The sequence below is a fragment of the Taeniopygia guttata genome, chromosome 37, assembly GCF_048771995.1.
Source record: "Taeniopygia guttata chromosome 37, bTaeGut7.mat, whole genome shotgun sequence".
In the NCBI taxonomy this organism is placed as follows: Eukaryota; Metazoa; Chordata; class Aves; order Passeriformes; family Estrildidae; genus Taeniopygia; species Taeniopygia guttata.
This window is the reverse complement of record NC_133062.1, coordinates 1,659,760-1,683,938: the sequence shown is the minus strand read 5'-3', so window position 1 is coordinate 1,683,938 and position 24,179 is coordinate 1,659,760. Positions and strand designations below refer to the sequence as shown.

Here is a 24,179-nt window from a genome sequence, read left to right as displayed (position 1 = left end):
GGATATACTGGGATGTACTGGAGCCATACTGGGATATACTGGGGCCATACTGGGATATACTGGGATGTACTGGAGCCATACTGGGATATACTGGGGCCATACTGGGATATACTGGGATGTACTGGAGCCATACTGGGATATACTGGAGACATACTGGGATATACTGGGGCCAGACTGGGCCATACTGGGATGTTCTGGAGCCATATTGGGATATACTGGAGCCATACTGGGATATACTGGGGCCATACTGGGGTCATACTGGGATATACTGGGATCCTACTGGGCCATACTGGGATATACTGAGAACATACTGGGATATACTGGGATATACTGGGATATACTGGGATATACTGGGCCATACTGGGACCATACTGGGACCATATTGGGATATACAGGGAACATACTGGGATATACTGGGATATACTGGGAACATACTGGGACAAACTGGGATGAACTGGGATGTACTGGGGGGTACTAGGAGGGACTGAACTGGTCCATACTGGTCTGTACTGGTTTATACGGGTCCATACTGGTCTGTACCAGTCTGTACTGGTCCATACTGGTTTTTAATAGCTCATACTGGTTTATACTGGTCCGTACTGGCCCATACTGGTCTGTACTAGTTTATACTGGTCCATACTGGTCCATACTGGTCTGTACTGGTTTATACTGGTTTACACTGGTTTATACTGGTTTATACTGGTCCGTACTGGTCCATACTGGTTTATACTGGTTTATACTGGGAGCTCTGCCTCGCTCCCCGTTCTGACCCGGGAGGAATTCGGTCCCCCCCTCCGGTGGCGCTAATTAGGGGTGATTAATGACCGGGGGTGATTAATTACCGTCAGGAATGATTAATGACCGCGGGTGGGTGATTAATTACCGAGGGAAGGATTAATTACCGACAGGAGTGATTAATTACCGAAGGAAGGATTAATTACCGTCAGGAATGGCTAATTACCGTCAGGGATGATTAATTACCGGGGTTTCATTACCGGGGATTGATTAATTACCGAGGGGAATGATTAATTACCGTCAGGGATGGCTAATTATGCTGAGGAATGATTAATGACCGCGGGTGGGTGATTAATTACCGAGGGAAGGATTAATTACCCGGAAGAATTATTAATTACCGTGGGGAATGCTTAATTACCGTGAAGAATGATTAATTACTGAGGAAAGGATTAATTACCGGGGTTTGATTACTGAGGAATGATTAATTACCGAGGGAAGGATTAATTACCACGTGGAATGATTAATTACCGGGGGGAATGATTAATTACCGCGAGGAATGATTACCCCTGGTAATTACCGGGAATTAATAATTGCTTGGGGAATGATTAATCACTGCAACGATTAATTAGCGGGATGATTAATTATCATTAATTAGTGATTAATGAGGGGCCGCAGGGGTTAATTAGCGGGGTGATTAATTAGCATGAGTGGTTAATGAGGGGCCGCAGGGGTTAATTAGCAGCTGGGATTAATTAGTGGGGGAGGGGCAGCGACCGCGACAGGTGCGGGGGGGGAGGGGCGGGAGGGACTGGGATAAACTGGGATCAACTGGGATCAACTGGGGCCATACTGGGATGGACTGGGCCATACTGGGAGTCACTGGGAATCACTGGGATCATACTGGGGGACACTGGGGCCATACTGGGAGTTACTGGGGCCATACTGGGAATCACTGGGATCATACTGGGAATCACTGGGAGTTACTGGGATCATACTGCGACCATACTGGGATCATACTGCGACCATACTGGGGGACACTGGGGCCATACTGGGAATCACTTGGGGATACTGGAATCATACTGGGAGTCACTGGAATCATACTGGGACCATACTGGGAGTCACTGGGGGATACTGGGAATCACTGGTACCATACTGGGAGTCACTGGGATCATACTGGGAGTTACTGGGGCCATACTGGGAATCACTGGGGCCATACTGGGAGTCACTGGGGCCATACTGGGAACCACTGGGACCATACTGGGGGACACTGGGATCATACTGGTTCATACTGGGATGGACTGGGGCCATACTGGGAATCACTGGGATCATACTGGGATGGACTGGGCCATACTGGGGAATACTGGGGCCATACTGGGAGTAACTGGGAATCACTGGGATCATACTGGGAGTTACTGGAGCCATACTGGGAATCACTGGGATCATACTGGGAATCACTGGGATCATACTGGGATGGACTGGGCCATACTGGGAATCACTGGGATCATACTGGGAAGTACTGGGATCATACTGGGATGGACTGGGCCATACTGGGGGATACTGGGGCCATACTGGGAGTAACTGGGGCCATACTGGGAATCACTGGGGCCATACTGGGAGTCACTGGGGCCATACTGGGAATCACTGGGATCATACTGGGATCATACTGGGCCATACTGGGAATCACTGGGGCCATACTGGGAGCTACTGGGGCCATACTGGGAATCACTGGGATCATACTGGGAATCACTGGGAGTTACTGGGGCCATACTGGGATCATACTGGGGCCATACTGGGAATCACTGAGGGATATTGGGAATCACTGGTACCATACTGCGAGTCACTGGGATCATACTGGGATCATACTGGGAATCACTGGGATCATACTGGGAGTCACTGGGATCATACTGGGCCATACTGGTACCATACTGGGAGTCACTGGGAGTCACTGGGATCATACTGGGCCATACTGGGACCATACTGGGAGTCACTGGGAGTCACTGGGATCATACTGGGGCCATACTGGGACCATACTGGGAGTCACTGGGGCCGTACTGGCCCCGCCCCTCCAACCTTGGCCCCGCCCCCTCCTCCCTTAGCCCCGCCCCCTCCTCCCTTAGCCCCGCCCTCTCTCCATTGGCCCCGCCCCTCTCCTCCCCTGGCCCCGCCCCTCCCAGCTTGGCCCCGCCCCTCCCGGAAGCAGGAACAGCACGGTGGGGGGAGGGGCGCCTTTATTGACACGGGGGGGGGACGCGGGAACAGCCTCACCTGGGCAGGTGAGCTCAGGTACCCCCTGGTACCCCCTGGCACCCCCCAGGTACCCTCCAGGTACCCCCTGGCACCCCACAGGTACCCCCTGGCACCCCTCACCTGCGGGCACAGGTGAGCTCAGGTACCCCCTGGCACCCCCCAGGTACCCCCAGGTACCCCCTGGCACCCCTCACCTGGGCAGGTGAGCTCAGGTACCCCTCAGGTACCCCCTGGCACACCTCAGGTACCCCCTGGCACCCCTCACCTGCGGGCACAGGTGAGCTCAGGTACCCCTCAGGTACCCCCAGGTACCCCCCAGGTACCCCCTGGCACCCCTCACCTGGGCAGGTGAGCTCAGGTACCCCTCAGGTACCCCCTGGCACACCTCAGGTACCCCCTGGCACGCCTCACCTGGGCAGGTGAGCTCAGGTACCCCCCAGGTACCCCCCAGGTACCCTCAGGTACCCCCTGACACCCCCCAGGTACCCCCTGGCACCCCTCAGGTACCCCTCAGGTACCCCCTGGCACCCCCCAGGTACCCCCTGGCACCCCTCACCTGGGCAGGTGAGCTCAGGTACCCCCTGGCACCCCCCAGGTACCCCCCAGGTACCCCCTGGCACCCCTCACCTGGGCAGGTGAGCTCAGGTACCCCCTGGCACCCCCCAGGTACCCCCTGGCACCCCTCCCCTGTGCAGGTGAGCTCAGGTACCCCCAGGTACCCTCCAGGTACCCTCAGGTACCCCCTGGCACCCCCCAGGTACCCTCAGGTACCCCCTGGCACCCCTCACCTGGGCAGGTGAGCTCAGGTACCCCCCAGGTACCCCCTGGCACCCCCTGGCACCCCTCAGGTACCCCCTGGCACCCCCCAGATACCCCCTGGCACCCCTCAGGTACCCCCAGGCACCCCTCACCTGGGCAGGTGAGCTCAGGTACCCCTCAGGTACCCCCTGGCACCCCCCAGGTACCCCCTGGCACCCCTCACCTGGGCAGGTGAGCTCAGGTACCTCCAGGTACCCCTCAGGTACCCCTCAGGTACCCCCTGGCACCCCTCACCTGCAGGCACAGGTGAGCTCAGGTACCCTCAGGTACCCCCTGGTACCCCTCACCTGCGGGCACAGGTGAGCACAGGGCGGGGCACGGGATCCCCTGGGCCAGGAGCATCTGGGGGGCTCCAGGTGGGCACCAGGCACCTGTGCAGGTGAGAGGTGGGCACCTCCAAGGTGTGTCCAGGTGGGCACTGGGCACCTGTGGGGTCTCCAGGTGGACATGGGTCATCTCCAAGGTGTGTCCAGGTGGGCACTGGGCACCTCTGGGGTCTCCAGGTGGACATGGGTCATCTCCAAGGTGTGTCCAGGTGGGCACTGGGCACCTCTGGGGTCTCCAGGTGGACATGGGTCATCTCCAAGGTGTGTCCAGGTGGGCACTGGGCACCTCTGGGGTCTCCAGGTGGGCACCGGGCACATCCTAGGGGGGTTCCAGGTGCACCTCGGTGGGTTCCAGGTGAGCTCCAGGCACCTCCAGGTGGACACTGGTCATGGCCAAGGTGTCCAGGTGGGCATCGGGCACCTCCTCTGAGGTGTCCAGGTGGACATTGGTCACCTCTGAGGTCTCCATGTGGACATCGGTCACCTCTGAGGTCCCCAGGTGGACATTGGTCACCTCAGTGGGTTCCAGGTGGACATCGGTCACCTCGGTGGTCTCCAGGTGGATTCTGGGCAGTTCTGAGGTTCCCAGATGGACATCGGTCACCTCAGTGGGCTCCAGGTGGGCACTGGACACCTCCTCCACGGGCTCCAAGTGGACTTCGGTCATCTGGGTGGGTTCCAGGTGGATTCTGGGCAGTTCTGAGGTCTCCAGGTGGACATTGGTCACCTCTGAGGTCCCCAGGTGGACACTGGTCATCTCCGTGGGCTCCAGGTGGACATCGGTCACCGCGGTGGGCTTCAGGTGGACACTGGTCATCTGGGTGGGTTCCAAGTGGACATCAGTCACCTCTGAGTTCTCCAGATGGATTCTGGGCAGCTCTGAGGTCTCCAGGTGGACACTGGTCATCTCCGTGGGTTCCAGGTGGACATCGGTCACCTCTGAGGTCTCCAGGTGGACATCGGTCACCACGGTGGGCTCAAAGTGGACATCGGTCATCTCCGTGGGCTCCAGGTGGACATCGGTCACCTCTGAGGTTTCCAGGTGGACACTGGGCAGCTCTGAGGTCTCCAGGTGGACACTGGTCACCTCGGTGGGCTCCAAGTGGACACTGGGCAGTTCTGAGGTTTCCAGGTGGACATCGGTCATCTGGGTGGTCTCCAAATGGACACTGGGCAGCTCTGAGGTCTCCAGGTGGACATCGGTAACCTCTGAGGTTCCCAGGTGGATATCAGTCACCTCTGAGGTCCCCAGGTGGACATTGGTCACCTCGGTGGCCTGGAGCTGGACACCTGCGCCAGCTGAAGGTGGTGGCAACACCTGGAGCTGGAGGTTGGTGACCTCACCTGGCTGGAGCTGGACGTTGGTGGCACCTGGAGGTGGAGGCAACACCTGGAGCTGGACAGTGGCGACCTCACCTGGCTGGAGCTGGACGTTGGTCATCTCAGGTGGTCCGGCCAACACCTGGAGCTGGAGGCTGGTGGCACCTGGGGGCGGTGGCAGCACCTGGAGCTGGAGGCTGGTGGCACCTGGGGGTGGTGGCAGCACCTGGAGCTGGAGGTTGGTGGCACCTGGGGGCGGTGGCAGCACCTGGAGCTGGAGGTTGGTGGCACCTGGGGGCGGTGGCAGCACCTGGAGCTGGACACTGGTGAGCTCAGGTGGCTGGAGCTGGACGTTGGTCACCTCTGAGGGCACCGGGAGCACCTGGAGCTGCACCCCTGTCACACCTACACCTGTCACACCTGTGACACCTGTGACACCTGTCCCACCTAAACCTGTCCCACCTAAACCCATCACACCTGTCCCACCTAAACCTGTCACACCTGTGACACCTGTGACACCTGTCCCACCTAAACCCGTCACACCTGTCACACCTAAACCTGTCACACCTGTGACACCTGTACCACCTGTCCCACCTAAACATGTCACACCTGTGACACCTGGGACACCTGTCCCACCTAAACCCATCACACCTGTCCCACCTAAACTTGTCACACCTGTGACACCTGTGACACCTGTGACACCTGTCCCACCTAAACCTGTCACACCTGTGACACCTGTGACACCTGTGACACCTACACCTGTCCTACCTGTCCCACCTAAACCCGTCACACCTGTCACACCTACACCTGTGACACCTGTGACACCTTTGACACCTGTGACACCTGTGACACCTGTGACACCTACACCTGTCCCACCTGTCCCACCTAAACCCGTCACACCTGTCCCACCTGTGACAACTGTCCCACCTAAACCTGTCCCACCTGTCCCACCTAAACCCATCACACCTGTCCCACCAGTCACACCTAAACCCGTCACACCTGTCCCACCTGTCACCTCCTGGCCCTGCAGCTGGACATTGGTGACCTCTGGAGCCACCGGCAGTACCTGGAGCTGGACACCTGTGACATCTCCACCTGTGACACCTGTCACACCTGTGACAGGTACACCTGTAAGACCTGTGAGACCTACACCTGTCACACCTGTAACCCCTGTCACAGCGGTTGTACCTGTGACACCTCCAGCGGTCACACCTGTCACACCTCCAGCTGGCACACCTGTGACACCTACACCTGTGATACCTGTGATACCTGTGACACCTGTCACACCTGTGATACCTGTGATACCTGTGGCGCCTGTGACAGGTACACCTGTGAGACCTCCGCCTGTCACACCTGTAAGCCCTGTCACACCTGTACCCCCTGTCACACCTGTAACGCTTGTCACACCGGTTGTACCTGTGACACCTCCAGCTGGCACACCTGTCACACCTCCAGCTGGCACACCTGTGACAGGTACACCTGTGAGATCTCCGCCTGTCAAACCTGTAAGCCCTGTCACACCTGTAAGCCCTGTCACACCTGTTGTACCTGTGACGCCTGTGAAACCTACACCTGTCACACCTGTCACACCCACCACACCTGTTATACCTGGCACACCTACTCCTGTCATACCTGTCACACCTGTAACCCCTGTCACACCTGTCACCCCTGTCACACCTGTCACACCTGTCACACCTGGAACCACTGTCACACCTGGCACACCTGGCACACCTGGAACCGCTGTAACCCCTGGAACCGCTGTCACACCTGTAACCCCTGGCACACCTGGAACCGCTGTCATACCTGTAACCCCTGTAACCCCTGTCACACCTGGAACCCCTGTCACACCTGTAACCCCTGGCACACCTGTCACACCTGTAACCCCTGGCACACCTGTAACCCCTGGCACACCTGGAACCGCTGTCATACCTGTAACCCCTGTAACCCCTGTCACACCTGGAACCCCTGTCACACCTGTAACCCCTGTCACACCTGGAACCCCTGTCACACCTGTCACCTCAGTCCCCTCCGTCCCGCCGCCAGGTATGAGCAGCACCCCCCGCCAGCCGCGCTGCCCCACCTGCGCCAGGTGCGGCCGGGCGGGGCCGGGCGTGGCGGGCAGCAGCAGCACCTTGCCGGGGGCGGGGCCCAGCACCAGGTACACCGCAGGTGGGGGCGGCGGCGCAGGTGCGGTGCGCAGGGCGGCGCCGTGGGTGCGCAGGTGCCGCTGCAGGTAGGCGGCGGCGGCGAAGGCCTTGGCGCAGGTGGGGCAGCGGAAGGGCCGCGCCGCCGAGTGCGTGCGCAGGTGCAGGTGCAGGTTGGATGAGTGCGTGAAGCTCTTGCCGCAGGTGCCGCACGCGTACGGCCGCTCACCTGTGTGCACCCGCAGGTGCTGCCGCAGGTTGGCCGCCTGCGCGAAGCCCTTGCCGCAGGTGCCGCAGGTGTGCGGGCGCTCACCTGTGTGGGTGTGGCGGTGGCGCCGCAGGCTGGAGGAGTTCTTGAAGGCCTTGGGGCAGGCGGGGCAGCGGTACGGCCGCTCACCTGAGTGCTGCCGCAGGTGGTACTGGTAGTGCGACGCCCACTTGAAGGTGAGGCCGCACTGGGCGCACCTGAAGGCGCGCAGCCCCGTGTGCACGCGCAGGTGCGCCTGCAGCAGCGAGGAGCGCTTGAAGCTCTTGCCGCAGGTGCCGCAGGCGTAGGGACGCTCACCTGTGTGGTCGCGCAGGTGGTAGCGCAGCCCCGAGGAGCCCTTGAAGGCTTTGCCGCACTCGCCGCACCTGTACGGCCGCTCGGGCGGGGCCGGTGGCGCGGGCTCACCTGGCGGGGGCGCGGCCAGGTGAGGCGGGGCTCTGGTGGTGGCAGCACACCTGGGCCGCTCGTGGCCGGGCACGTGCCGCGCCAGCCCCGAGGTGCTGTCGAAGCTCTCGCCGCAGGTGAGGCAGCGGTGGGGCGGGGCCGGCGGCGCCTCTTGCTGGGCGCAGGTGAGCCCCGTTGGCCGCCAGAGCGGCTCAGGTGAGGCGGCGGCGGCGGGCGGGGCGGGGCCCGGCAGGTGTCGGCGCGGGCAGGTGCGCGAGGCCGCGGGCGCGGCGCAGGCGGGGCAGGGCGGGGCGGGGCCGTGCGTGCGCAGGTGCAGGTGCAGGTTGGAGGAGTGCGTGAAGCTCTTCCCGCAGGTGCCGCAGGAGTACGGCCGCTCACCTGTGTGCACCCGCAGGTGCTGCCGCAGGTTGGCCGCCTGCGCGAAGCCCTTGCCGCAGGTGCCGCAGGTGTGCGGGCGCTCACCTGTGTGGGTGTGGCGGTGGCGCCGCAGGCTGGAGGAGTTCTTGAAGGCCTTGGGGCAGGCGGGGCAGCGGTACGGCCGCTCACCTGAGTGCTGCCGCAGGTGGTACTGGTAGTGCGACGCCCACTTGAAGGTGAGGCCGCACTGGGCGCACCTGAAGGCGCGCAGCCCCGTGTGCACGCGCAGGTGCGCCTGCAGCAGCGAGGAGCGCTTGAAGCTCTTGCCGCAGGTGGCACAGGCGTAGGGCCGCTCACCTGTGTGGCCCCGCAGGTGGTAGAGGAGGGCGGAGGAGCCCTTGAAGGCCTTGGGGCACTCGGGGCACTTGTAGGGGCGCTCACCTGTGTGGCTGCGCAGGTGATGCGCCAGGCGCGAGGACCAGCGGAAGGATTTGCCGCACTCCCGGCAGGTGAAGGGGTGCTCGGGGGCACCTGCGGGGGGCGCCGCGCCCGCCATGGCCGCACCTGAGGGGGACACGGCCGCAGGTGAGAGCCCAGACACCTGTGCTCACACCGGACTCAGGTGAGAGCCCAGACCTGACACAGGTGAGAGCCTGGAGCTGGGACAGGTGAGAGCCCAGACATAAAACAAGGGGACAGGTGAGTCACCAGACCTCACACAGGTGAGAGACCAAATATTAAACATGGGGGACAGGTGAGAGCCTGCACCTGACACAGCTGAGAGCCCAGACCCAAAACACGGGGACAGGTGAGAGCCCAGACCTGGGACAGGTGAGAGCCCAGATATTAAACATGGGGACAGGTGAGAGCCTGCACCTGACTCAGGTGAGACCTCAGACCTGACACAGGTAAGAGCCCAAACCTGAGACAGGTGAGACACCAGACCCAAGGTACAGAGACAGGTGAGAGCCCAGATATTAAACACGAGGACAGGTGAGAGCCCAGACCTGACACAGGTGAGAGCCCAGACCCAAAACACGGGGACAGGTGAGAGTCCAGACTTGTCACAGGTGAGAGACCGGATATTAAACATGGGGGGACAGGTGAGAGCCTGCACCTGACTCAGGTGAGAGCCCAAACATGGAACATGGGGCAGGTGAAACTCCACATATGAAACATGGGGACAGGTGAGAGCCTGCACCTGACACAGGTGAGAGCCCAGAGCTGGGACAGGTGAGACACCAGACCCAAGGTACAGAGACAGGTGAGAGCTCAGATATTAAACACGAGGACAGGTGAGAGCCCAGACCTGACTCAGGTGAGAGCCCAGACCCAAAACACGGGGACAGGTGAGAGCCCAGACCTGGGACAGGTGAGAGACCGGATATTAAACATGGGGGAACAGGTGAGAGCCTGCACCTGACTCAGGTGAGACCTCAGACCTGACACAGGTAAGAGCCCAAACCTGAGACAGGTGAGAGCCCAGACATAAAACACAGGGGCAGGTGAGAGTCCAGAGTTGTCACAGGTGAGAGCCCAGATATTAAACATGGGGGGACAGGTGAGAGCCTGCACCTGACTCAGGTGAGAGCCCAAACATGGAACATGGGGCAGGTGAGACTCCAGATATTAAACATGGGGGCAGGTGAGAGCCTGCACCTGACACAGCTTAGAGCCCAGACCCAGGGACAGGTGAGTCCTCAGACCTGACACAGATGAGAGCCCAAACCTGAGACAGGTGAGACACCAGACCCAAGGTACAGAGACAGGGGAGAGCCCAGATATTAAACACGAGGACAGGTGAGAGCCCAGACCTGACACAGGTGAGAGCCCAAACATGGAACACAGGGGACAGGTGAGAGCCTGCACCTGACTCAGGTGAGAACTCAGACTCAAAACACGGGGACAGGTGAGAGCCCAGACCTGGCACAGGTGAGACACCAGACCCAAGGTACAGAGACAGGGGAGAGCCCAGCCCCATCCCAGATGTGCAGGTGGGACCCCAAACCTGACATGGGGGAACAGGTGAGACCCCAGCCCCACCCCGAGTGTGCAGGTGGGACCCCAAACCCTAAAATGGAGGGACAGGTGAGACCCCAAACCCATCCCAGGTGTGCAGGTGGGACCCCAAACCCTAAAAGGGGGAACAGGTGAGACCCCAAACCCATCCCAGGTGTGCAGGTGAGACCCCAAACCCACCCCAGGTGTGCAGGTGGGACCCCAAACCCAAAAAGGGGGAACAGGTGAGACCCCAAACCTGACATGGGGGGACAGGTGAGACCCCAGCCCCATCCCAGGTGTGCAGGTGGGACACCAAACCCTAAAAGGGGGAACAGGTGAGACCCCAAACCCACCCCAGGTGTGCAGGTGGGACCCCAAACCCACCCCAGGGGGCGTGGCCAAACCGGGGGCGTGACAAAGCCACAATAAGCCCCGCCCACATTTAAAGACCACGCCCCTTTACCTCACGCCCCGCCCCTCACCGCCCTCAGGCCCCGCCCCTTTCCCCTCACCGCCCTCAGGCTCCGCCCCCACCGCGTTCTGGCCCCGCCCCTTCCCCCTCAGCCCCTTCAGGCCTCGCCCCCTCCAGGCCCGTCCCGCACAGGCGCCGCCGCCGCGGCCCCGCCGCTTCCTCCTCCTCCTCCTCCTCGTCCTGCCCCGCTCCCCGCTCACCTGCCGGGCTCGCGGGGGCTCCGCCGGGGCCGGAACCGGGATAAAACCGGGCCAGAACCGGGGTAGAACCGGGCCAGAACCGGGCCCGGCGCCGCGCAGCGCCCGGGCCGCACCGCCTCGCCAAGCCACGCCCCCTCCGCCTCACGAGACCACGCCTCCTCCGCCTTCCCGCCTTCGCCACCGCCAATCAGGACGCGAGGCATTGGTCAGACCACGCCCCCTCTAGCCCCGGAAGTGCGCGCGGTGCGCGCTGGGTAATGTAGTCCCGAGCCCGCCCCTGTTCTAGCGGCCCTTACTGGGTTGTACTGGTTTGTACTGGTTATACTGGTTTGTATTGGTTTGTACTGGGTTATACTGGTTTGTATTGGTTTGTACTGGGTTATACTGGTTTGTATTGGTTTGTACTGGTTATACTGGGTTATACTGGTTTGTATTGGTTTGTACTGGGTTATACTGGTTTGTATTGGTTTGCACTGGGTTATACTGGGTTGTACTGGTTTGTACTGGGTTATACTGGGTTGTACCAGTTTGTACTGGTTTGTACTGGTTTGTACTGGGTTTTACTGGTTTGTACTGGGTTTTACTGAGTTGTACTGGGTTATACTGGTTTGTATCGGGTTGTACTGGTTTCTATTGATTATACTGGGTTATACTGGTTTGTACTGGTTTGTATTGGGTTATACTGGGTTATACTGATTTATACTGGTTTGTACTGGTTTGTACTGGGTTTTACTGGTTTGTACTGGTCTATACTGGTCCATGCTAGTTTTTACTGGTCTGTGTTGGTTTTTTACTGGTTTTTATTTGGTCTGTACTGGTATTTACTGGGTTTATTATTATTTATTATTATTTATTATTATTTATCGAGTTTTCTACTGGTCCGGACTGGCTTATACTGGTCCATACTGGTTCATACTGGTCCGGACTGATTCTCGCCGGGCCAGGTGTGTCCCAGGTGAGTCCCGCCCCCCAGGCAGGCCCAGGTGAGCCCAGGTGACGCCAGGTGTGTCCCCAGCTCACCTGGATGCCCCGAGGGTCCCCAGCGCCATTTACCTGCCCAGGACGGCCTCACCTGGCGGGGCCGAGGAGCTGCAGCTGATGGACAACACCCCCTGAGCTCACCTGGCGGGGCTCACCTGGGGGCTGGAACTCACCTGGAGCTCACCTGGAGCCCCTCACATCACACCTGGAACTCACCTGGAGCCCCTCACATCACACCTGGAACTCACCTGGAGCCCCTCACATCTCACCTGGAACTCACCTGGTGGAACTCACCTGGAGCCCCTCACATCTCATCTGGAACTCACCTGGTGCCCCTCATATCACACCTGGAACTCACCTGGTGGTGCTGTGCTGGCACCTGGAACATCACACCTGAACCTCTCCACTGGAATCCTCACCTGAACCTCACCTAGAATCCCTCACCTGGAATTGTCACTTGGAATCTTTCACCTGGAATCCTCACCTGAACCTCTCACCTGAACCTCTCCACTGGAATCCTCACCTGAACCTTACCTGGCCATTATCACCTGGAATCTCACCTGGAATTCTCACCTGGAATTCTCACTTGGCCCTTCTCACCTGCAATCCCTCTCACCTGAATCTTACCTGGAATTCTCACCTGGAATCCTCACCTGAACCTCTCACCTGGCTGCTTTTACCTCAAATCTCTCACCTGGAATCCTCACCTGGTTGCTCCCACCTGAACCTCTCACCTGGCCCCTCTCACCTGCAATCCCTCTCACCTGCACTTCACCTGGAATCTCTCACCTGGAATCATCATTTCAACCTCACCTGGCCGCTCTCACATGGAATATTCACCTGAAAATCACCTGGTTACTCTTACCTGCAGTCCCTTACCTGGAATCTTCACCTGAACCTCTTACCTGAACCCCACCTGCAATTGTCACCTGGAATCGTCACCTGGAATTCTCACCTGGAATCCTCACCTGAACCTCACCTGGCCATTCTCACCTGGCCCCTCCCCCCGCCCCCTGTCAGTCCCCACGGGGCTCAGGTGCCCCCGCGCACCTGGACAGGTGAATAAATCCAAAATGGCGCTGGGACCCTCCAGGTGTGAATTGTGGGAGGCCCCGCCCCCCAGGTGTGAATTTTGGGAGGCCCCACCCCCCAGGTGTGACTTTTGGGAAGCCCCACCCCCTCAGGTGTGAATTTTGGGAGGCCCCGCCCCCCTCAGGTGTGAATTTTAGGAAGCCCCGCCCCCCAGGTGTGAATTTTGGGAAGCCCCGCCCCCTCAGGTGTGAATTTTGGGAGGCCCCACCCCCTTAGATGCGAATTTTGGGGGTCTCCCCCACCTGTCCAGTGACTCCGCCCCCAAAGCGCCAGGTGTGCCTCAGGTGAGAGCAGCGATGACATCATCAATTAACGACCAATCAATTAATTAATGATTCTTTAATTAACGATCAATCAATTAACAATCCTTTAATGAACGATCCAGGTGTGCCCCGCCCCCAGCGCTGCAGGTACCGCCCGGAAAGGTGGGACAGGTGAGCTCAGGTGTGCCCCAGGTGAGCTCAGGTGTGCCCCAAGTGTGCTCCAGGTATGCCCCAGGTGTGTTCAGGTGTTCCCCAGGTGAGCTCAGGTGTGCCCCAGGTGAGCTCAGGTGTGCCCCAGATGTGTTCATGTGTTCCGCAGGTGAGCTCAGGTGTGCCCTGGGTGATCCCAGGTGTGTTCAGGTGAGCTCAGGTGTAACCCACATGTGCCCCAGGTGAGCTCAGGTGTGCCCAAGTGTGCCCCAGGTGAGCTCAGGTGTGTCCAAATGTTCCCCAGGTGAACTCAGGTGTGCCCCAGGTGTGCTCCAGGTGTGCCCCAGGTGTGTTCAGATGTTCCATAGGTATGCCCCAGGTGTCTTCAGGTGTGCCCTGGGTAACCCCAGGTGTGTTCAGGTGAGCTCAGGTGTGCCCAAGTGTGCCCCAGGTGTGCTCAGGGGTGTTCAGGTGGTCCCCAGGTGAGCTCAGGTGTGCCCTGGGTGACCCCAGCAGTGCTCAGGTGAGCTCAGGTGTGCCCACGTGTGCCCCAGGTGTGTTCAGGTGTGCTCCAGGTGAGCACAGGTGTGCTCCAGGTGTGCCCCAGGTGTGCCTCAGGTGTGTTCAGGTGTGCTCCAGGTGAGCACAGGTGTGCCCCAGGTGTGCTCAGGTGTGCCCCCGGTGAGCTGTCCCTGCCCCATTGTCCAAGAGAGAAAGGCCCCATCCCATCCAGGTGTGCCCTGCCCCATCCAGGTGTGCACCTGTCCATGCTGGGATCAGGTGAGCGCCCAGGTGAGCGCCCAAGTGAGCGCCCAGGTGGGTGCCCAGGTGAGCGCCCAGGTGGGTGCCCAGGTGAGCGCCCAGGTGAGCCCTCGCAGCGCTGGGACCGCACCTGCCCACAGGTGAACCTTGGAGGTCCCTCAGTTCCTCGCCCGCTGTCGGTGACGTCACAGCTCAGGTGTGACCTCTCACCTGAGCTTCAGGTGCTGCAGAGTTTGGGGTCCACACCTGTCCTGAGGCCCCTCACCTGCAGCTCAGGTGTTGCAGTCCAGGTGTTGCTGCTGCACCTTTTTGGGGTCCACACCTGTCCAGGTGTGCAGTTCTGGAGTCCTTTCACCTGCAGCTCAGGTGTCGCAGTCCAGGTGTTGCTGCTGCACCTTTCTGGGGTTCTCACACCTGTCCAGGTGAGCGGTTCCGGGTTTCCCTCACCTGCAGCTCAGGTGTTGCAGTCCAGGTGTTGCTGCTGCACCTTTTTGGGTTCCAAACTCCATTTTTGGGGTCCACACCTGTCCGGGCTCACAGGTACCGAGTCCTTTCACCTGGGGCTCAGGTGTTGCAGTCCAGGTGTTGCTGCTGCTATTTTGGGGTCCAAACTCCATTTTTGGGGTCCACACCTGTCCCGGTTCATAGGTACTGAGTCCCTTCACCTGCAGCTCAGGTGTTGCAGTCCAGGTGTTGCTGCTGCACCTTTCTGGGTTCCAGAAGATTTCTGAGTTCCACACCTGTCCAGGTGTGCAGTTCTGGACTCCTTTCATCTGGAGCTCAGGTGTCTCTGTCCAGGTGTTGCTGCTGCACCTTTTTGGGGTCCAAACTCCATTTTTGGGGTCCACACCTGTCCAGGTGTGCAGTTCTGGAGTCACTTCACCTGCAGCTCAGGTGTCACAGTCCAGGTGTTGCTGCTGCACCTTTCTGGGTTCCATAGAAGATTTCTGAGTTCCACACCTGTTTGGGCTCACAGGTACCGAGTCCTTTCACCTGGAGCTCAGGTGTTGCAGTCCAGGTGTCGCTGCTGCCATTTTGGGGTCCACAGGAGATTTTTGGGGTCCACACCTGTCCAGGTGTGCAGTTCTGGGTTTCTCTCACCTGCAGCTCAAGTGTCGCAGTCCAGGTGTTGCTGCTGCACCTTTCTGGGTTCCATAGAAGATTTTTGGGGTCCACACCTGTCCAGGTGTGCAGTTCTGGAATCCTTTCACGTGGAGCTCAGGTGTTGCAGTCCAGGTGTTGCTGCTGCAGTTCTGGGGTTCTCACACCTGTCCAGGTGTGCAGTTCTGGAATCTTTTCACCTGCAGCTCAGGTGTTGCAGTCAAGGTGTTGCTGCTGCACCTTTTTGGGTTCCAAACTCCATTTTTGGGGTCCACACCTGTTTGGGCTCACAGGTACCGAGTCCTTTCACCTGGGGCTCAGGTGTCACTGCCCAGGTGTTGCTGCTGCCATTTTGGGGTCCATAGAAGATTTCTGAGTTCCACACCTGTCCTGGCTCACAGGTACCGAGTCACCTCACCTGGGGCTCCAAAAAGGTGAGCCCACACCTGCCGGGGCCGGCCTCACCTGTGGCTCAGGTGTGGCGGTGCACGCGCTGGTGCTGCAGCAGGTTGGAGGGGTGCGCGAACCCTTTGGCGCACACCCCACACTTGTAGGGCGTCTCACCTGTGTGCACCTTCTCGTGCACGGCCAGGTAGGCCAGGTCCTTGAAGAACTTGTGGCAGTGGCCGCAGCGGTGCGGCCTCACCTGGCGGGACTGCGGCTGCTGGGGCTGCACCTGCGCAGGTGTGCGGTTCTGGGGTTCCCTCACCTGTGCAGGTGTGCGGCTCTGGGGCTACCTCACTTTAAGCTCAGGTGTTGCAGTCCAGGTGTTGCTGCTGCCATTTTAGGGTCCACACCTGTCCGGGTGTGCAGTTCTGGAGTCCTTTCACCTGGAGCTCAGGTGTCGCAGTCCAGGTGTTGCTGGTGCCATTTTGGGGTCCACAGAAGATTTTTGGGGTCCACACCTGTCCAGGTGTGCAGTTCTGGGTTTCCCTCACCTGCAGCTCAGGTGTCACAGTCCAGGTGTTGCTGCTGCACTTTTCTGGGTTCCATAGAAGATTTTTGGGGTCCACACCTGTCCTGGCTCACAAGTACCGTGTCCTTTCACCTGTAGCTCAGGTGTCACTGTCCAGGTGTTGCTGCTGCACCTTTTTGGGTTCCAAACTCCATTTTTGGGGTCCACACCTGTCTGGGCTCACAGGTACCGAGTCCTTTCACCTGCAGCTCAGGTGTCACAGTCCAGGTGTTGCTGCTGCACCTTTTTGAGGTCCAAACTCCATTTTTGGGGTCCACACCTGTCCCAGTTCACAGGTACAGAGTCCTTTCACCTGGGGCTCAGGTGTCAGTGCCCAGGTGTCTCTGCCCAGGTGTGCAGACCTGGGGCCGGCCTCACCTGTGTCTCAGGTGTGGCGGTGCACGCGCTGGTGCTGCAGCAGGTTGGAGGGGTGCGCGAACCCTTTGGCGCACACCCCACACTTGTAGGGCGTCTCACCTGTGTGCACCTTCTCGTGCACGGCCAGGTAGGCCAGGTCCTTGAAGAACTTATGGCAGTGGCCGCAGCGGTGCAGCCTCACCTGGCGGGGCTGCGGCTGCTGGGGCTGCACCTGCGCAGGTGTGCGGCTCTGGGGCTCTCTCACCTGCGCAGGTGAGCGGTTCTGGGACTCCCTCACTTTAAGCTCAGGTGTTGCAGTCCAGGTGTTGCTGCTGCACCTTTTCGGGTTCCACACCTGTCCAGGTGTGCAGTTCTGGAGTCCTTTCACCTGTATCTCAGGTGCTGCAGTCCAGGTGTTGCTGCCGCACCTTTCTGGGGTCCAAACTCCATTTTTGGGGTCCACACCTATCCGGGCTCACAGGTACCAAGTCCTTTCACCTGGAGCTCAGGTGTTGCAGTCCAGGTGTTGCTGCTGCACCTTTCTGGGTTCTATAGAAGATTTCTGAGTTCCACACCTGTCTTGGCTCACAGGTACCGAGTCACCTCACCTGGGGCTCCAAAAAGGTGAGCCCACACCTGCCGGGGCCGGCCTCACCTGCGGCTCAGGTGTGGCGGTGCACGCGCTGGTGCTGCAGCAGGTTGGAGGGGTGCGCGAACCCTTTGGCGCACACCCCGCACTTGTAGGGCGTCTCACCTGTGTGCACCTTCTCGTGCACGGCCAGGTAGGCCAGGTCCTTGAAGAACTTGTGGCAGTGGCCGCAGCGGTGCGGCCTCACCTGGCTGTGCACGCGGCGGTGCTGCAGCAGCAGCGAGGGCCGGGCGAACGCCTTCCCGCAGGCCTCGCACCTGTAGGGCCGCTCACCTGTGTGCGCCCGCTGGTGCACGGCCAGGTAGGAGGACTGCTTGAATCGCTTTCCGCAGGTGCGGCAGGCGAAGGGGCGCTCACCTGTGTGCACGCGGCCGTGCGAGGCCAGCGCGTTGCTCTGCTTGAAGGCCTTCCCGCAGAGCGCGCACCTGAAGGGGCGGTCACCTGTGTGCACGCGCTCGTGCACCTTCAGCGAGTGCCCGTAGGCGAAGCGCTTCCCGCAGACGCCGCAGGCGTGCGGCTTGTCCTGGCAGCCGCGCCGCCGGTGCAGCAGCAGCGCCTTGGCCGCCGCGAAATCCTTGCCGCACTCGCCGCACCTGAAGGGCCGCTCGGCCGCCAGGTGCGTCAGGGCGTGGCGCTGGCGCTCGTAGGGCGTCTTGAAGGCCTTGGCGCACCTGGGGCAGGTGAAGGGGCGCTGGCCGCTGTGGATGCGGCGGTGCTCCTGCAGGTTGGAGGCGCGCTTGAAGCGCTTGCCGCAGAGCTCGCAGCGGTGCGGCCGCTCCTCCGTGTGCACCAGCGCGTGGCTCTTGAAGTCCGAGTGGCGCTTGAAGGTGGCGCGGCACACCTGGCAGGTGAAGGGCCGCGCCTCCGTGTGCACCACCTGGTGGCTCAGCAGCTCCCAGGTGCGCTTGAAGGACTTGTGGCAGACGGGGCACTGGAAGGGCTTCTCGGCCACGATCACCTGGCGGATCTCCAGGTGGGACGGGACCTCCTCCTCCTCCTCCTCCTCTCCAGGTGGGTTTTGGCGCTGTCCTTCCTCCTCCTCGGCCTCACCTGGCGCACCTGGCGCACCTGGGCGGCCGCCCAGCACCAGCTTGGCGGTGGAGTAGACGCCGCGCTCGTCGATGAGCTGCACGAAGGCGCCCGGCTCAGGTGAGGCGGGCGCACCTGGCGGGTGCCAGGGCACCTGTGGGTGGGAGGGGCCGGGCTGGTCGTGGGATGGGCGTGGCCGCAGGTAAAGGCGGGGCCGGCGCAGGTGGGAGGGGTCGGCTGGGTCCTCCTCACCTGCATCTTCATCATCACCTGGATCTTCATCATCACCTGGGTCTTCATCATCACCTGCTTCTTCCTCACCTGTGTCTTCATCCTCACCTGCATCTCCCTCACCTGCGTCTTCCTCACCTGGGTCTTCGTCCTCACCTGGATCTCCCTCACCTGGATCTTCCTCCTCACCTGGGTCTTCCTCCTCACCCGCTTCTTCACCTGTTCCTTCCTCACCTGACCCTTCCTCCTCCTCACCTGGCTGCTCCTCTTCCTCCTCCTCCTCCTCCTCCTCGGACAGGTGAGGGATCACCTGGGCAAAGGGGGGGTCCCGGCCCCGGAGCCGCTCCATGGCCGCACCTGGAAAAGCGGGAATGGGACAGGTGGGACAGGTGGGACAGGTGGGACAGGTGGGACAGGTGGGACAGGTGGGACAGGTGAGGGACAGGTGAGGGACAGGTAAGGAACTTGGAATTCCCTTGGGAATCCCCCGAGATAAATTTGGGATCCCTCAGGAATTCCGAGCTGGATTTGGGGATCCCCTTGGAAATCCTGGAGCTGAATTTGGGGATCCCCTCAGGAGATCCCTGGGGAGGGATTTTGGGGATTCCTGGAGATGAATTTGGGGATCCCCTCAGGAATTCCGAGCTGGATTTGGGGAATCCCTTTGGGAATTCCCTGAGTGGGACTTGGGGATCCCCCTGGAATGGATTTGGGATCCCCTTGGGAATTCCCTGGGGCTGATTTGGGATCCCTTTGGGAATTCCATGCAGGATTTGGGGATCCCCTTGGAAATCCTGGAGCTGAATTTGGGGATCCCCTTGGGAATTTCCTGGGTGGGATTTGGGGATTCTCAAATTGGGAATCCCCCCGGAGCGGGATTTGGGAATCTCCTGAAATGGATTTTGGGATCCCTTTGGAAACTCCCGGAGCTGAATTTGGGGATCCCTTTGGGAATTCTGAGCTGAATTTGGGGATCCCTTTGGGAATTCCCTGGGATGGATTTTGGGGATCCCTCAGGAATTCTCTGGGATGGATTTTGGGGATCCCTTGAGCTGAATTTGGGGATCCACTTTGGGAATTCTGAGCTGGATTTTGGGATCCCTTTGGAAATCTCTCAGAATGAATTCGGGGATGCCCTCAGGAATTCCTTGGGATGGATTTGGGATTTGGGGATCCCCCCAGGAATGGATTTGGGATCCACTTTGGGAATTCCCCGGGTGGGATTTGGGGATTCCCAAATTGGGAATCCCCCCGGAGCGGGATTTGGGAATCTCCTGAAATGGATTTTGGGATCCCCTTGGGAATTCCCTGGGATGGATTTTGGGATCCCCTCGAGGCCCCCCCCAAGCGGAGCCGGGGGATCCAAACAATCCCAGGAACGACCAAATAAAATTTGGGAATTCCAGAGAATTGGAGCAGTTCCAAAAATCCCAAAAATCATCCGGGATCCCAAAATCTGGGAGCGAAAATTTGGGTATTCCAACAGCTCCGAGGAGCCCCAAAACGCCAAAACCTGGGACTGGAATTTTGGGAATTCTGGTGTCACTGAGGAGGCCCCAAATCCTAAAATCCAGAATTGGAATTTTGGGAATTCCAGCACCACAGAGGCCCAAAATCCCAAAATTTGGGATCAGAATTCTGGGAATTCCAGAACCATCTAAAAGACCCAAAATCCCAAAATCTGGATCCGGAATTTTGGGAATTCCAACAGCTCCAAGGAAGCCCCAAACCCCAAATCCTGGGATTGGAACTTTGGGAATTCTGGCACCAAGGAGGCCCCAAACCCCAAAATTTGGGATCGGAATTCCGGGAATTTCAATCCTAAAATCCGGGATCGTAATTCCAGATTGTTGATGCCTCCAAGGAAGCCCCAAAATTTGGGATTTGGGAATTCCCTGGGTCGAGATTTGGGATTTAGAACTCCCAAAATTCGGGATTTGGGATCTCCAAAATTCAGAATTTGGGACCCCAAAATTTGGGATTTAGGACCCAAAAATTTGGGATTTGGGACTCCCCAAAATTCGGGATTTGGGATCTCCAAAATTCAGAATTTGGGACCCCAAAATTTGGGATTTAGGACCCAAAAATTTGGGATTTGGGACTCCCCAAAATTCGGGATTTGGGACCCCAAAATTCAGGATTTGGGACCCAAAAATTTGGGATTTGGGACCCCAAAATTCGGGATTTGGGATCCCCAAAATTCGGGATTTGGGATTTCCAAACTTCGGGATTAGGGATCCCCAAAATTCAGGATTTTGGACCCGAAATTCAGGATTTGGGACCTCCAAAATTCAGGATATAGGACCCCAAAATTTGGGATTTGGGACCCCAAAATTCGGGATTTGGGATTTCCAAACTTCGGGATTAGGGATCCCCAAAATTCAGGATTTTGGACCTGAAAATTCGGGATTTGGGATTTTCAAAATTCGACATTGGGACCCCTCCCCAAAATTCAGGATTTGGAATCCCCAAAATTCGGGATTTTGTATCTCAAAATGTGGGTTTCGGGATCCCCAAAAATACGGGATTTGGACCGAAAACTTTGGGATTTGGGATCCCCTTAATTTGAGATTTGGGATCCCCAAAATTTGGGATTTGGGACCAGAATTCGGGATTGGACTCAAAATTCGACATTTGGGATCTCAAAATTCGGGATTTTGGACCCCAGTTCCATCCCAGTTCCCCCCAGTCCGTCCCAGTTTATCCCAGTTTATCCCAGTCCATCCCAGTCCATCCCAGTTTATCCCAGTCCATCCCAGTCCATCCCAGTTTATCCCAGTTCCATCCCAGTCCATCCCAGTCCATCCCAGTCCCTCCCAGTCCATCCCAGTCCATCCCAGTTTATCCCAGTCCCTCCCAGTCCATCCCAGTTTATCCCAGTCCATCCCAGTCCATCCCAGTTCCATCCCAGTTTATCCCAGTCCCTCCCAGTCCATCCCAGTCCCTCCCAGTCCCTCCCAGTCCCTCCCAGTCCATCCCAGTCCCTCCCAGTCCATCCCAGTCCATCCCAGTTTATCCCAGTCCATCCCAGTCCATCCCAGTTCCATCCCAGTTTATCCCAGTCCCTCCCAGTCCATCCCAGTCCCTCCCAGTCCCTCCCAGTCCCTCCCAGTCCATCCCAGTCCATCCCAGTCCATCCCAGTCCGTCCCAGTCCATCCCAGTTTATCCCAGTCCGTCCCAGTTTCGTTCCCGTTCCTCACCCGCCGCCGCCGCCGCCACCGGAGCCACTTCCGGCCGCGCTCGCGCGCGATGACGTCACCGCAGGAAGGGGCGGGGCCAGGGCGGGAACTGGGACGGACTGGGACAAACTGGGACAAACTGGGACAGACTGGGACAAACTGGGACAAACTGGGACAGACTGGGGCAGACTGGGGCAGACTGGGGCAGACTGGGACAGACTGGGACGGGATCTGGGGGAACTGTAAAGGGGAATTTTAAGGAGACAGGGATCCCAAAATCGCGGATTTCCCGCCAAAAATCGGGAATTGAACCCAAAAAATCGGGGATTAACCCCAAAAATCGGGGATTTAACCCCGAAAATCGGGGATTTAACCCCGAAAATCAGGAATTTAACCCCGAAAATCGGGGATTGAACCCCGAAAATCGGGAATTGAACCCCGAAAATTGCAGATTTAACCCAGAAAATCGGGGATTGAACACAAGAATCGGGAATTTAACCCCAAAAATCGGGGATTGAACCCCGGAAATCAGGAATTTAACCCCGAAAATTGCGGATTTAACCCCAAAAATCGGGGATTGAACCCCAAAAATTGCAGATTGAACCCCAAAAATCCGGATTTAACCCCAAAAATCGGGAATTGAAACCCGAAAATTGCGGATTTAACCCCGAAAATTGGGATTTAACCCCGAAAATTGCGGATTTAACCCCAAAAATCGGGGATTGAACCCCGAAAATCGGGAATTGAACCCAAAAAATCGGGGATTAAACCCAAAAATCGGGGATTGAACCCCGAAAATTGCGGATTTAACCCCGCAAATTGGGGATTGAACCCCAAAAATCGGGGATTGAACCTCAAAAATCGGGAATTGAACCCAAAAATCTGGAATTGAACCCCGAAAATTGCGGATTTAACCCCAAAAATCGTGGATTGAGCCTCAAAAATCGAAAATTGAACCCCGAAAATCAGAAATTGATCTCAAAAATCGGGATTTAACCCCAAAAATCGGGGATTGAACCCCGAAAATCGGGGATTTAACCCCGAAAATTGCAGATTGAACCCCAAAAATTGGGGATTTAACCCCGAAAATTGCGGATTGAACCCAAAAATCGGGGATTGAACCCCAAATCTCGCGGATTTAACCCCGAAAATTGGGAATTGAACCCCGAAAATTGCGGATTTAACCCCGAAAATCGGGGAATGAACCCATAAATCGGGGATTGAACCCCAAATCTCGCGGATTTAACCCCGAAAATTGGGAATTGAACCCCGAAAATCCCGGATTTAACCCCGAAAATTGCGGATTCAACCACAAAAATCGGGGATTGAACCCAAAAATCGGGGATTGAACCCCGAAAATTGCGGATTTAACCCCAAGAATTGGGAATTTTTGCCACAAATTGAGAATTCCGGTTTTTTCCTCCCAAAAATCTCTTTCCAACGAGGGTGGGCTTGGAACCCACGCGTGCAGAGCACAATGAATGAGCAAAAACGGGAATTTTGGTGATTTTCACCCCAAAAAATAATCTCCGGGCATTGCAGGATTTGGGATCACCCCAAAAATGTGGAATTTCGGGTTTTCACCCCAAAAATCGGCTCCCGACGAGGGTGGGATTGGAGGATTTGGGATCAGCCCAGAAATCGGGGATTGAATCCCAAAAATCGAGGATTGAGCCTGAAAAATCGGAGCATGAACCCCAAAAATCGGAGATTTAACCCCAAAAATCGGAGATTTAACCCCCAAAAATCGGGGATTTGATCCCAAAAATCGTGAATTTTCCCCCCCAAAATCGGGGACTGAAGCCCAAAATCGGGGATTGAAGCCCAAAATCGGGCATTGAACCCCAAAAATCAGGAATTTAACCCCAAAATCGGGGATTGAAGCCCAAAATCGGGGACTGAAGCCCAAAATTCAGGAATTTAACCCAAAAATCGGGGAAGGAACCTCAGAAATCGGGGATGGAACCCCGAAATTGGGGGGTTCACCCCCAAATTGCGAATTTTTCCGTTAAAAAAGGGAAGTTTGGGGTTTTTCCTGCCAAAAACGCGGTCCCGACGAGGGTGGGATTCGAACCCACGCGTGCAGAGCACAATGGATTAGCAGTCCATCGCCTTAACCACTCGGCCACCTCGTC

General features: G+C 58.1%; 2 protein-coding genes, 1 long non-coding RNA gene and 1 other non-coding gene across 10 annotated transcripts; 1 reads left to right on the top strand and 3 right to left on the bottom strand.

Annotated features, from left to right (window-relative positions):
* Positions 1–2,947: 2,947 nt before the first annotated feature.
* Positions 2,948–4,195, top strand: LOC140681607 (uncharacterized). Of its 2 annotated transcripts, none has more exons than XR_012052660.1 (3): positions 2,948–3,028; positions 3,423–3,496; positions 4,068–4,195. It is a non-coding gene; the product is annotated as an uncharacterized lncRNA (long non-coding RNA). The 2 variants fall into 2 exon arrangements; XR_012052659.1 differs by lacking the exon at positions 4,068–4,195 and adding an exon at positions 3,497–3,563 and having other exon boundaries at positions 3,423–3,443.
* A 35-nt stretch (positions 4,196–4,230) lies between these two features.
* LOC121468820 (uncharacterized) lies at positions 4,231–11,454 on the bottom strand. 2 transcript variants are annotated; one of them, XM_072921580.1, is made up of 7 exons: positions 11,295–11,454; positions 6,912–9,185; positions 6,447–6,734; positions 6,309–6,398; positions 6,159–6,191; positions 6,075–6,107; positions 4,231–5,939 (listed from the first exon to the last, which is right to left on the bottom strand). In XM_072921580.1, the coding sequence occupies exons 2-7, from the start codon at positions 9,175–9,177 to the stop codon at positions 4,447–4,449; spliced, it is 4,203 nt and encodes a 1,400-aa protein (XP_072777681.1). In that variant the 5' UTR covers positions 9,178–9,185; positions 11,295–11,454; the 3' UTR covers positions 4,231–4,446. The 2 variants fall into 2 exon arrangements, with proteins under 2 accessions (XP_072777681.1, XP_072777679.1); XM_072921578.1 differs by lacking the exon at positions 6,075–6,107 and having other exon boundaries at positions 4,231–5,858; positions 6,183–6,398; positions 6,447–9,185.
* A 2,233-nt stretch (positions 11,455–13,687) lies between these two features.
* LOC115491738 (uncharacterized) lies at positions 13,688–22,144 on the bottom strand. Of its 5 annotated transcripts, none has more exons than XR_012052652.1 (4): positions 22,066–22,144; positions 19,054–19,221; positions 15,503–18,903; positions 13,688–15,392 (listed from the first exon to the last, which is right to left on the bottom strand). XR_012052652.1 is itself a non-coding variant. In XM_072921557.1 (3 exons), the coding sequence occupies exons 2-3, from the start codon at positions 19,211–19,213 to the stop codon at positions 17,618–17,620; spliced, it is 1,446 nt and encodes a 481-aa protein (XP_072777658.1). In that variant the 5' UTR covers positions 19,214–19,221; positions 22,066–22,144; the 3' UTR covers positions 13,688–17,617. The 5 variants fall into 5 exon arrangements, 1 of the variants encoding a protein (XP_072777658.1); XR_012052653.1 differs by having other exon boundaries at positions 13,688–15,720; positions 16,029–18,903; XR_012052651.1 differs by having other exon boundaries at positions 13,688–16,289; positions 16,353–18,903.
* A 1,953-nt stretch (positions 22,145–24,097) lies between these two features.
* TRNAS-GCU (transfer RNA serine (anticodon GCU)) lies at positions 24,098–24,179 on the bottom strand. The gene has a single exon. It is a non-coding gene; the product is annotated as a tRNA-Ser (tRNA).

Excerpts from the sequence above, each read along its gene's own strand:
- LOC121468820 (XM_072921578.1), bottom strand. The coding sequence starts at position 9,177 with ATGGCGGGCGCGGCGCCCCCCGCAGGTGCCCCCGAGCACCCCTTCACC. Across the intron at positions 6,399-6,446 it reads GGAGGTGACAGGTGGGACAG|GTGGGACAGGTGGGACAGGT; the intron begins GTGTGACGGGTT and ends TGATGGGTTTAG. Across the intron at positions 5,859-6,182 it reads AGGTGTCACAGGTGTCACAG|GTGTAGGTGTGACAGGGGTG; the intron begins GTGTCACAGGTG and ends CAGGTGTGACAG.
- LOC115491738 (XM_072921557.1), bottom strand. The coding sequence starts at position 19,213 with ATGGAGCGGCTCCGGGGCCGGGACCCCCCCTTTGCCCAGGTGATCCCT. Across the intron at positions 18,904-19,053 it reads GGGTGAGGAGGAAGACCCAG|GTGATGATGAAGATGCAGGT; the intron begins GTGAGGAGGAAG and ends ATGAAGATCCAG.